Here is a 12,618-nt window from a genome sequence, read left to right on the forward strand (position 1 = left end):
GAATAAACTCAGTAGACACGAGTTGAACATTACAAATCAAACAGAGCATAAGCATATTCAACTTATTCTCTACAAATTAAATGTTTTTATTGACAAGTTAAAAGAGGAATGATAAAATGTTCTCCACACCAATATATTCTCTCTCTTTCTCTCCCTCTGTATTACTTTATTTTAAAATATGCATTGTTTCGAATTGATTGAAATGACTTTTTAATTGAAAATATACATATAATGAAATATAAATATAATATAGAAGAGTAAATTATGTGAAACTGTACTTAAGTACTGCATCAAAATCGCTAGGCGAATTAAAATTGAAGCAATTTTTAAACTAAATTTAAAACATAAATATAAAAATATAATATAAAAATTTTATTGATAGGAGTCTATTTGTGAAAAATAATAAAATTGTTCTGTAAAAACCCAGAATTTACCTAATTATGTTCAATATGACTTATGTATGATTAAGTATTCTCGAGTTTCTCTTACAAGATACGTCATTTAAATAACTATTAATTTTTATAAATATTTTGTATGACATTGTTCTTTAAAAAATATTTAATACGACACATTCTATTTTTCTGCAGAAATGAAAATGTTGTTACATTCTCTTATCAAGGATGAGAATATTTCTCTGAATATCTTGAACTATTGAATACAGAAAAATAATTTAAAAGATATCTTTTGATAAAAATATTGAGTGATAAAAACAGCTTGTTAAAACATTTTATTTGTTTGTTTCTCCTTTTTTTCTTAATTATAATTCTTCTTATAAATTGTGAATTCCTAAATATAATTACAAACAAAAGTATTCAAATAAATATTAGAATTGTAACAATATGCTCGTTATTTTATCGAACATCATATGTTATGTTTTCGTGTGTTTCAAAGTTTTATGATATTTCAGGCAACGATTCATGTGATTTGTATTTGGAATTACCTTCTGTATAATAAGAATTGTCAGAGCTACAAAAATTTATGCTACTAGTCATGATTTTTGAAGTCATTAAGGACAGTTTAAAGATTTTAAATAATTATAATTGTTTACATCATTTCTCTTCGTTTGCCGTTCATTTTAGGTTTGCTATGAATATCACAGATATAGACAACTTATGACCAACTTATGTCCTGATAGGAGAACTTCTAATCATTCTATTTCTCGCCTATTTACTATGCCTACGAGATTTTTTACTACACTCTAATAGGTAGCCAATCAGTGCTCATGATAAATATCTTTTACTCATGCTTATAGTAGTATTAAAAATTTAATTAAAATCACTGAATGTCACTTAAATGATGTTCATTGTTAAAATAAAGTTATTGTATGACTTGGTTTCTAGAATCATCCTGAATGCTTATTTATTCTTCCTTGAGACTAACAAACGAAAGTTAGTACTACTATCTTATTATTTACTCGTTATAAAATTTGTAAAAAACTTTATTTAATTAATTCACTAAAATCATTTTATTAATATAACTTAAAGAATGTTAACGTCTGAAGCATGTGATGACTACATTCTTTAAAATCATATTACATACTCTCTCACAAGAAAGTAACATTCAACAAATATCAATTTAATCATTAAATTATTTCCTAATACTTATGCACATATGTAAAATGTCAAATATACATTGCAATCATATCAAAATTATATTTTATACAATTATTTTTTTTATTAATGAAACATCTTTCCCTTCAATACTCTCCATATATATCTATAACGTTTCTTTTGTACGAAATATATGCCTCGTTTATTATTGATAATTATTAATTATTAATACTTGTATCTTGATATTATTTTACAAAATATTTAATATAAATAGATTTCCACTCAATCAGAGATGTTCATAAATTAAATTTTAGCATAGCTGATATTATAAACAAAAAATATTTGTTAAAAAAATATGTGAAAATATGAAACAAGGCACAATGAAATACATTTTTTATAACAATATTTCAAAAGAAAATTTGCAGATGCAATGAACCATAAGATTATACTTGTTAATTATAACGCTGCAATAGTAAAAACGTATTTTTTTAATTTAGAAAATTTATCTTAGAAGTGATATTGTAGTGCTGAAACATATGACTATGAGCGTAAACAAAAATGAGCAGATGAAATTTTCATTAATATAATTTTGCATGAAAATTAAATTGTTTGTCATTGAGACCAACAAAACTATTTACTGTTCTTACTGAAAATGACTCACCCCGTATATTTTAAACTGATCAAATCTAGCAATATTTTATAGTAGATGTGCAATTACATATAATTCTACAGTAAATGATAATATAAAAATAATAATAATAATATCAAATGTGTAGTAATATAGTAATAACTAAGCAATTGCTAAATGCATTGCTAAATCGCATGCTGATTGTTAAATGCAAATTGCTTTTGCAAATGTACAACTTCACAAAATTAATTACAATAATTTCCCAATCAGATAAGCTGTTGTTGTTAGATTAAAATTAATATCTAATATCAAACATAAAATAAATTAACTCAATCTTTTTTTTATTAAACAGAACATCATTTTATATGACAAAAATATTTTTTATACAATGTATTTTCAAACATATTTGAATGTTAACAAAACACTTAAACTAAATATACTGTAAGATCCTATTTTATATGCTGTTGACTCTCCTTCAAGGGGTTTTTTTTATTTATGTGTGCGTTTTCATCGAATTAATTGCATAAGTTCTATAATGGCTTAATTATTAATAGAAATATGCAATGAGCAATATTTCAAGGAGTGTTTAAATTACTTCTATAGTTTGTTATCATGCACTACAAGGTATGACATTTCACATCAATAAAAACTTTTTTATTTATTTATTTATGTTTTATTCTTAAAAAAAAAAGAAAAAAAGTAGAAATATATATATCTATAAGTATGATAGCGAACTGTATTTTATTGATAGAGTAAATCAGCAATCTCATTATTAGAGAAATATTATATTATGACCAATATTCATTAAGACATTTGCATATGTACAATATATTTTTAATTGATCTATTGTTTCGTTTATATTTTTATAAAATTATAGTACTTCTATTTTATGTTATGCTTTTAACAATTAATAGTATTTGTATAATTTTAATTTCTAAATGCTTGTGAAAATAAGCAAACCATATGTAGTCTTCGAATATTAGGAAAACATTATATTAGGTAATAATAATTTTTATACACTGAAATCAAATAATACAATACAGTATCAAATATAAAATCAATACAAGTAGTATTTAATTTGTACATAGTGGCATTATAAATAGTGTTTTAGCGACGATTTTCAAATTTGCCTTTGTATCTTAATGTAATTTATTAAAGGAAAATATGTATAAAATTATAAATTATATATATATTATATATAATTATATTAACATATTTTGTTAAACTTTATAAAATTTTTGATCTAATTTATTCTTTTTTCCTTTTTTTTAATGTATATGATTTGTAAAACAGATGTATATCTCTTGCATTTATTCTTGTAAAGATGTCCCTACATTTGAAATATAGGAAATGGATATATAGGGTGTCTCAGGAGAAATCCATACAACTTTACTAATATGTTTAGTAGGTTATTCTGAATCAAGATGATCGTATAAAGTTTTCATACAGATTTTCATCTATTATTGATTTATTTAAAAAGAAAAATTCTGCACATTTTTAATGCATTTCTTGGCTTGCTTCACTTTTATATTCTACAGCTGATGTTCAGCATGTTATCCTTGTAATGTACATAGCTACTGTATCTGCAATATTTAATTTTTAATACTGTTATTTGCATTGAATATATATTGTATCGGTTGTCTGAAATTGTGATTTCATGTAATCGCAAAGGAAGAAATCCAGTGGACTTAAATTAGGTGATTGGGCTGGCCATAAGATTGGTTCATATTATCCTATCCATCTTTCAAGGAAATGCATATTTAAAAATGCATATTTACATAAATATAAAATCTAGAGACAGAGTGAACTCACTAGTCACCAATAGTTACGATCTTATACTGATACTTGATATACAGAGTAAACAAAATTGACACCAAAACAGAGCTAAGATGTATGATCTTTTTAAATTACAAATTAACATGCTGATAAAGTTAAATTTTCTTCTGGTACACCTTGTATACTATCTATTTTAAATAAATGAAAAGAATTTCCTTACATACGTTTGTTGTTAATATATTTTTATACATATAAAATTTGTAAATAGTTATTACTATACTTTAATGACTTAAAATTGTAGTTTTGTCTATATATGTTTCAATAGTTTTTAATATTTAAACATTTAATAAGGTTGCTAAGATTATAATTATAAAATATTCTTATGTGGATATAAATAAGACTGCTCTCTTAATAAAATTTTATTTATGCCCTACTCAATTTGTTAAGTGTTATAACTGATCAATATTATTCATTGTTATAAAAAATACATATAATTGAGATAATCTTATATAATTTACTCCTTTGAGAGTACAAAACTTATAATCAACATTCTGTGACAAATATTTTGGCCTTTCTCAAATTACATTATTTAAAAAGATATATACTACACATTTTAATAGATGCAAAGAATTTTCTTTTCAAAGAACATACTCATAGAACATAATAATTACATAGTAATCATTAAACATTTAATAAAATAGTTTTATAAAATTATACGAAAAATAAGATTTTCTCTTATTACTTGAAATTATTTATAGTTAATAAACATTTTTAGAAAAAGAAATAATCGTTCCTTTTTCTTTTTTTTACAAAATTAACCAAATAATTAAGAGAGAGAGAGAGAGAGAGAGAGAGAGAGTGGGAAGAAGTGTTATAAATTAGAAAAATTAATAAACATTAATCTGTTTATATCATATAAATTGATCTCGTACCTTTAATGTATATTTAGTAAAGTAAACCATGTTAAGGTATTCCCTAAAAATAGCTGGTAAAATAGTTTATGATACATTTTGATCACAAGATAGTTTATATATGTTATTCATAAAACATAGAACATTCTTTAAAATTCTGCTATTATAAACTGAATTATGATTGACATTTTTTTATTACTTCTTTGGATATAAGGTTATTATTAAAGTGAAATTAAATTAAAGATATAATAGATTTTACAAATTTTAAGTCATTTAGTATGAAATTACAATAAAAGTTACACAAACATTTGACTAAAATATATTTTTTAAACCAGAATTTTTTTATATATAGGAAATATAACAAAGTATCATGAGCCCACTTATTATATTTTATTAAGATTATATATATATATACATAATATACATTTACTATAATCATATACAGAAATATTTGTTTTGTGTCTGCTTTACTGCAATATACACATGTTTATTAATTTCTATATTGAATTTCTCTTATTAATAAATTGTGTGTATGGTCATGTAATTTACATTTCTTGTTATATTTCATGATATATAAATAAGTATCCTGTACTTTACAATAGTATGAATAATATGCTATTGTATAAATTAATAATATTTCTTGCTAATGAATCTAAGTAAATTTGTGACTTTATAATTAAATAAATTAATAAAATACTTTAATATAGTTATATTGATTGAAATGTTTTTGCTTTTAACCAGAGATATTTTTATAATTTGATTCATTAACATTTCTTATTAGAATACATACATCCATAAGTTCTTAATTAATGTAATATTCGATAATAAATCACCATGTATGTTAATATTTGCTTATATCATACAAAAATGATTACTTCTTGCTAGTAATTTGTAAATTGTCTAATTTTTTACTAGGAATATTAAAATTATTTAATTTTAATATTTATGTATTAAATTGTAATAAACATTACAAACGTGTTACATATTTATACAACACTAAGTTCTTTGTAATTTCTAGCTTCTGTTATACATATCTCATTACATATCCTTTCTGAAATTTTGAACATGGAAAAGGTTTGGAAAATACTGAGAACCTGCTGAGAACTAACACCGTGAAGAAACGTTCAAGTATAGTAACTAGGGATTTTCGTATTATGTCAACACTTGTTGAAGTCATTACAAATCAAATTATAATAGACGTGGTTCCGTGTTCGACTTTTTAAAAACTTAATTTTTGGCGTTTCTCAGATTGTAAAAAGTACAGTTATATTTCCTAGTGGAAGATGTCTGGTGATGTTCAAGCAAGAAAACGGAGAGAGAAAAAACGTAAAAAGGGTAAAAAAAGATAGGATACTGAAAGTGTGAGAGAATTATTATAATTTCAACGTTCAACTTCTAACTTTTGTATTTACTAATATCAAGTGACAATGCTTTCATTTTCATTTCTAAAATTATCACAGGAAATTTATACATTAAAAAATATGGATATATTAAACTAATTTTTGTTATTTTTTTTATTTTCTAAAATATATAAAACATATTATATACATTATTTTGTTTTAAATACGAAAGAGGAATTGTAGGAAAATGTTATTAAATGATAATATTTATTGAATATTATTTGTTGATGCTTCATTTTACAAGTTTTAATACTGAAATATTATATAATGCATACATACATACGCATTAAGTGTATATACTTATATACACGTATCACATTTCATAATATACTTTATATATTGGACAATTACAATACAATTGTTAAATAATTATAAATTATAGTTTGCACATTCTTTATAAAATATTTTATGAATCCCATTATTTAGAATTGTAAGAACTTTAGAATAGTGAAAAAATATCTTAAAGAATTATTCAGACATCATAAGTTAACTTTAGCTTTTATATGCTACTATGTGATTCATTTGCTACTATATACCTTGATGGAACTTTACAAAAAAGATTTGTGAAACTCAATGATCTCTTATTTAAATTATAGTATATACATGTGTGCGTGTGTGTATGTATACGCAAGCACGTGCGTGTATATGCGAGTTGCGCGCCTGAGCGTATATGTAATTTTTATATATATGTCGCTTATTTTTGCTTGAAAATATGAAATCAGTGAAAGTTTCTTATTTATATTTATGCTTTTTGTTGCGAAATATCACAAAATAATACAATTTTATTTTGAACTTATATTTTAAATTGTTTATTGCGTCGTGGGCGTGTTACGATAATGCTATACTAAACGTAAAGCCTCAGATATTTTCAGGCATATTTGGCAATGTTGCTGAAATTAGAAAATACAGGGTCTTAGAAGTTTGATCAGCCTAGCTTTTGGCTTTCAAAAATAGATCAACCTATATTATCCAGTCCAAAAACATTTTTCGTCAATTTATTTATATATTTTACGTATTTGTACAACCCGTTGCTATTTATAATAAATATTAATTTAATACTTTTAATTTGATTATTAGTTCAATGAAGAAATATACAAGTAACAGATTATTGTGATGAATAAACAAAGTAGTAAATATAGATTCGTGATGTATATTGTGTTAATGGAAATACATACTTTCAATATTAGAGAATACTTGTAAAAGTGCTCTTTTATAATAATGATTTACAAAAATGACAGTATTTTGCTTGGTATTATTTTAAAGTTTGTCTATTAAGTTGTTATATTGTTATTTATTTTATACTTATCTCAAAGTTTATTACAGAAAACAATGTCTGATGAACTTTTCGTAAAAAAATAATGTCGCAAATAATAATAATTATTATTAACTTAATTATTAACATTGATATTAAATTATTATTATTTTTGTAAAAATAACAAATGAACTTTTTGATAACTATTTAGAAAGATTTTAAATAAACAAAATAAGAGTAAACTAAAGCATTATTCTTTCTGACATTTAAAAATAATTTTTATAATATAATGTTAACAAATTTCTCGATCATATTTCAATTTCTAATTCACATAAAAACGTTACAATCTATATACACGCTGTATACAATCTGTATACGCACGGCACATACATACTTATGTTTGTGCATGTATGTACAATATGCAATATTTTTTACAATAACTTTTATACCGTATTATAATAATCATTTTATCAGTAATTAATAATTGTCATTTAACTATTCAATATATTATACTTCAATATATTTAGATGAAGAAGATAACATTATACCATCACCTACAGTGGGAAATGCTAGTGAAAATTTAACAGACAACGTAACTATACATATTTATAAAGAAAGTACTACAGGTGGACACTGGTGTGCTCGAATCATATTCTTTACTGTCTTAACAATGCTTGTTGGCTTAATCGGTGTAGTTATTATTGAGCACAGAGGTACTACAGACAGTAAGTAAACTTTTTCTATATTTTTAATGTAATTACACTTATTATATTTAATGTATTATGTCAACACTATATATTTCATGTTATAAGTTAGTACACCATTAGAGTCTTCTCGTTGGGCCTTTATCTTTGATGGGTGGGTAGATGATTCTTTATCTCTATCTAATGAAGAATCACATGATAATGAAAATGAAAAAACTAAACAAATAGAAGATGAAAGGAGGTATAATGAAGACGATGAAAAGTTAGAAACTACAGAAACTGAAATTGAATCTGAAATTGCAACTGAAACTGAAACTGGAGAAGTTCAGGATGATGAAATGTTGAATGAATCTACAGAAGAAGAAGAAGAAGAAAAAGAAGAAGAAGAAGAAGAAGAAGACGAAGTAAAGAAAGAAGAAGAAGAAGAAGAAGAAGAAGAAGAACAAGAAGAAGAAGGAGAAGAGGAAGACCAGGAAACTGCAATTGAAAATGAATCAAACGAAGAAGAAAGTGAAATTTTTCCAAATAAAGAAGGTATTACATGATACAAAACATTAAAATATAGTAGTGAATATAAATGTATATTCAGAATATTCTTATAAATTTTAAATCTTTAATATAAGATATCAATACAGAATTAAGCCGCGAGAGTAAATATGAAAACAGGAAGCACACAGAAGTTACATTAGAAGATGATGATATTAGTTCAACGTTTGATGATACTAATGTATTAGAAGAAATATATGGTATTAGTACAGAGAAAGACTCGGATGAAAAATCTGTTTTAAATGAAGTAGATAACCAATTTGATAAAATATTAGAAATGCCAAGAAATGAAGACATATTTGAGGCATTTTTAGACGACATTCCTGGTGTTAAGGAAATTAATGATGACAATATAGAACCTTTAGAAGAGGTAAACTTAATATGATTAGACATCATTATCAAAGTAATAAAACTTATGAAAAATATTACTTGTACATACTTTATTTTATGTTATGTATTCTCCTATATAAAAAATTTAATGAGTTTTCGATAATTGAATATAAAGATGTTGGTGTTCATTGTAATTTGAAAAATTATTTTGTTATATCTTTTTAATTTTTATCTCTTTATATATAAAACAGGAAACTATAATTTTTTATGAAATTTTTCTCTTTCTGATAACAAATGTAAAGAAAATAGCACTTATTGAAAGATGTACAATTTATTAGTTACAAAAGATATTACTTAGATACTAATTTATTAATAATTTTATTCACTATAGAAAATTAAAAAATTATATGTTACCGTACACTTTTATATGAATAATTCTACAATATAATTTCTTAAATAGTAGCACATTATCACACTATCATCTTTATATTAGGTAGAAAACACAGAACCAGAAGAATATGTTAATGATGTAGATGTAAAGCCAGAAATAGAAGAAATAGAAGAAGAATCTACTAGTGGTAAGTGAAATATTGCGTGTCAAAGTTGCATTACAATCTTTTCATAATGTAAAATGATCCTCCATGCTCTCATATTTTGACATAAAATATAACGTAGATATAAAAGATTTTCATAGTTTTAGAATCTTCTTTATTTCTCATTACACTTTTGAAATCTCAATAAAAAATAACATCTGATGGTTGCAGTGGCAATGAAGTTTGGAGTCGGTGTGGCACTTATTGTCGCTGCACATTTTGTCCTTGTGAAACGATGGAATAACGGTAAATGTTGTAACATTTTTGCTTTACAAATAGTATAATTTATTGCATTTAGACAAAATTCTGATCTAATTTCAATTTTCTGACTTGTAAAATTATACAATATTTACTGAATCATCTTTCATATTTAACAATATAATATTATTTTGTATGTTAAATTTAAATACACTTTTACTTAACTTTCACATTTATTCAATGTCTTAAAATATAATTGAGAAAGTTATAAAATTGATTTAAAAAATACTTTTATTTCATGAATCAATCATAGAAATATCATGCCATTGTAAGGGGACATATAAATTTTTTAAAATAACAAAGAAATTATTGTTATAAATACTTTTAAATGAAGGCTAAAGTCATTTTTATGCACTTTTAATGATAGTGATTAATCTTTACCTTTTTTAACGTTTAGAAGTTATTATTTCTGTTTAAAATCGATCTAAACTAATTTTTTGTGAGAAAAAATATATGGAATAAAAAATTATATTGAAAGACGAAACAATTTTTAAAATAGGAAAGAATGAAAAAGAAGTGCAAGAGAAAAGTGGAAAAATAGAAACAAAGAAATATAAGCGCGGAGAAGAAGAGGGTAAAAAGACAGGACAACAGGTTGTTGTGCAAAAAGATACTGAGTTCGAGAAAGAAGAAGAAAGGGAAGGAGTAGAAGAGGAACAAGAGGAGGGGGATGAGAGAGATGTAGAGGAAGGGGTAGGAGAAGAAGAAGGGGAAGAGGAAGGAGAAGTAATGAACAAACGGAATCAAGATGACATAGAAGAAAAAAAGAAAGGAGTATTAGGAACACGAGAAGGAAAAGAGGGGAATCAAAATATAAGATGGAATGAAATAAAAAACAAAAAAAATAAGAGCAATAAAAATCAAACGGATGAAATAGGAATTGTGCAAAAGACAATGTTAAAAGAAGGAGAACGGACAGAAGAAGAAGAGGATGAAGGAGAAGAAGAAGAAGAAGTAGAAGAAGAAGAAGAAGAAGAAGAAGAAGAAGAAGAAGAAGAAGAAGAAGAAGAGGAGGAGGAGGAGGAGGAGGAAGAGGGAGAAGAGGAAGAGGAAGAAGAAAAGGATGAAGGAGAAGAAGAAGAGGAGGAAATCGAAAATTTTGACGATACTGAGTTAATTGCGAAACTTGAAGCTAAATATGGAAAATTACAAACTTTACAAAATGATAATGAAGAAGATAGCGAGCATGAAAAAGAAATAACAAACAACAGTTTAGTAACGTGGAAGCAAAAACAATAAATAATCTACTGAATTGTACGTATATCCAATGTGAGAAACATTTTTAGAATTTATTGAAATTGCAGAATTTATATTTCTATAAGCAAGTTACCATATTTAATAAATGAAATATTACTGTATAAAACCAATAATATATAATGAATAATAAATTAGACGAGCATGGAGGATCTTACATAAATAATTTTGTACAATCCTAAGTGAAGAAATTTCCTATATACTTTAATAGTCAGTTAATCATGTAATCTTTTGGCTTATACATACATGAATGAATATTAATGTAATTATGAATACTTATATATTTTACTAATAATATTTATTAAAATATTCAATATCGATATTGATGACATTTTTTAGGTTTGTAAAGCAGACACAAGTAACGGCTAAAACACAACCGTTTAACTATGCTAACTTAAGTTTAAGAGATAAAATTACCTTTAAAAATTTTATCTTTGTAATATTATATTGGAAGTTGATATCTAAATAAATAAGAGTTCTAAATAAATTTCGTATAGTTATTTAAAAGAAATTAATGTAATGTACATATCAATAAACAAAAATAAGAAAAGGATCAAAATTTTCTTCCAGTATTCCACTCTCAAGAGATGTAAAAATAAAATATTAATGTTTTAAATTTAATTTGACCAAAATAAATGAACAATATCCTTAAACGTTGTTCAGAAAGAAGGTAGTCCAATTATTAGTTTATAATTTAAGCTTCAAACGGATATTTAATGAAAAACATCTACGATGGAAATAATTTATTTATGAAAATATTATGTACATACATGCATACGTAAAAAGCGACTGAATATGGAATTTAGGAAAGGTCAAGTTGATTTAAGGAACCGAAATCAAAAGAGATAAAATTACCTTTAAAAATTTTATCTTTGTAATATTATATTGGAAGTTGATATCTAAAGAAATAAAAGTTCTAAATAAATTTCGTATAGTTATTTAAAAGAAATTAATGTAATGTACATATCAATAAACAAAAGTAAGAAAAGGATCAAAATTTTCTTCCAGTATTCCACTCTCAAGAGATGTAAAAATAAAATATTAATGTTTTAAATTTAATTTGACCAAAATAAATGAACAATATCCTTAAACGTTGTTCAGAAAGAAGGTAGTCCAATTATTAGTTTATAATTTAAGCTTCAAACGGATATTTAATGAAAAACATCTACGATGGAAATAATTTATTTATGAAAATATTATGTACATACATGCATACGTAAAAAGCGACTGAATATGGAATTTAGGAAAGGTCAAGTTGATTTAAGGAACCGAAATCAGAAAAAAGAAAACTGATAATAACATGTTAGTTAGTAACCTCCTTTGCTGTTGTTTCTTTTAAACCAAGGGATACTTGAAAGAATCTCAAATTCAATAATATATCATATATTAGTAAAATGGTTCAAATTACCTGAAGTT

The 12,618-nt window shown here is 24.4% G+C and overlaps 1 protein-coding gene across 1 annotated transcript; it reads left to right on the top strand.

Annotated features, from left to right (window-relative positions):
- The first annotated feature begins 7,791 nt into the window (after window positions 1-7,791).
- On the top strand, window positions 7,792-11,296 carry LOC100741740 (DNA ligase 1). Its single transcript, XM_033320356.1, is given in 8 exon segments — window positions 7,792-7,865; window positions 7,867-7,925; window positions 8,045-8,242; window positions 8,330-8,755; window positions 8,845-9,137; window positions 9,591-9,675; window positions 9,862-9,936; window positions 10,448-11,296. Coding segments are annotated over 8 exon segments (1,935 nt in total). The 5' UTR covers window positions 7,792-7,806; the 3' UTR covers window positions 11,188-11,296.
- The last annotated feature ends 1,322 nt before the right edge of the window (window positions 11,297-12,618 follow it).

Source organism: Bombus impatiens, unplaced genomic scaffold (assembly GCF_000188095.3).
Source record: "Bombus impatiens unplaced genomic scaffold, BIMP_2.2 scf_0296, whole genome shotgun sequence".
Lineage (NCBI taxonomy): Eukaryota > Metazoa > Arthropoda > Insecta > Hymenoptera > Apidae > Bombus > Bombus impatiens.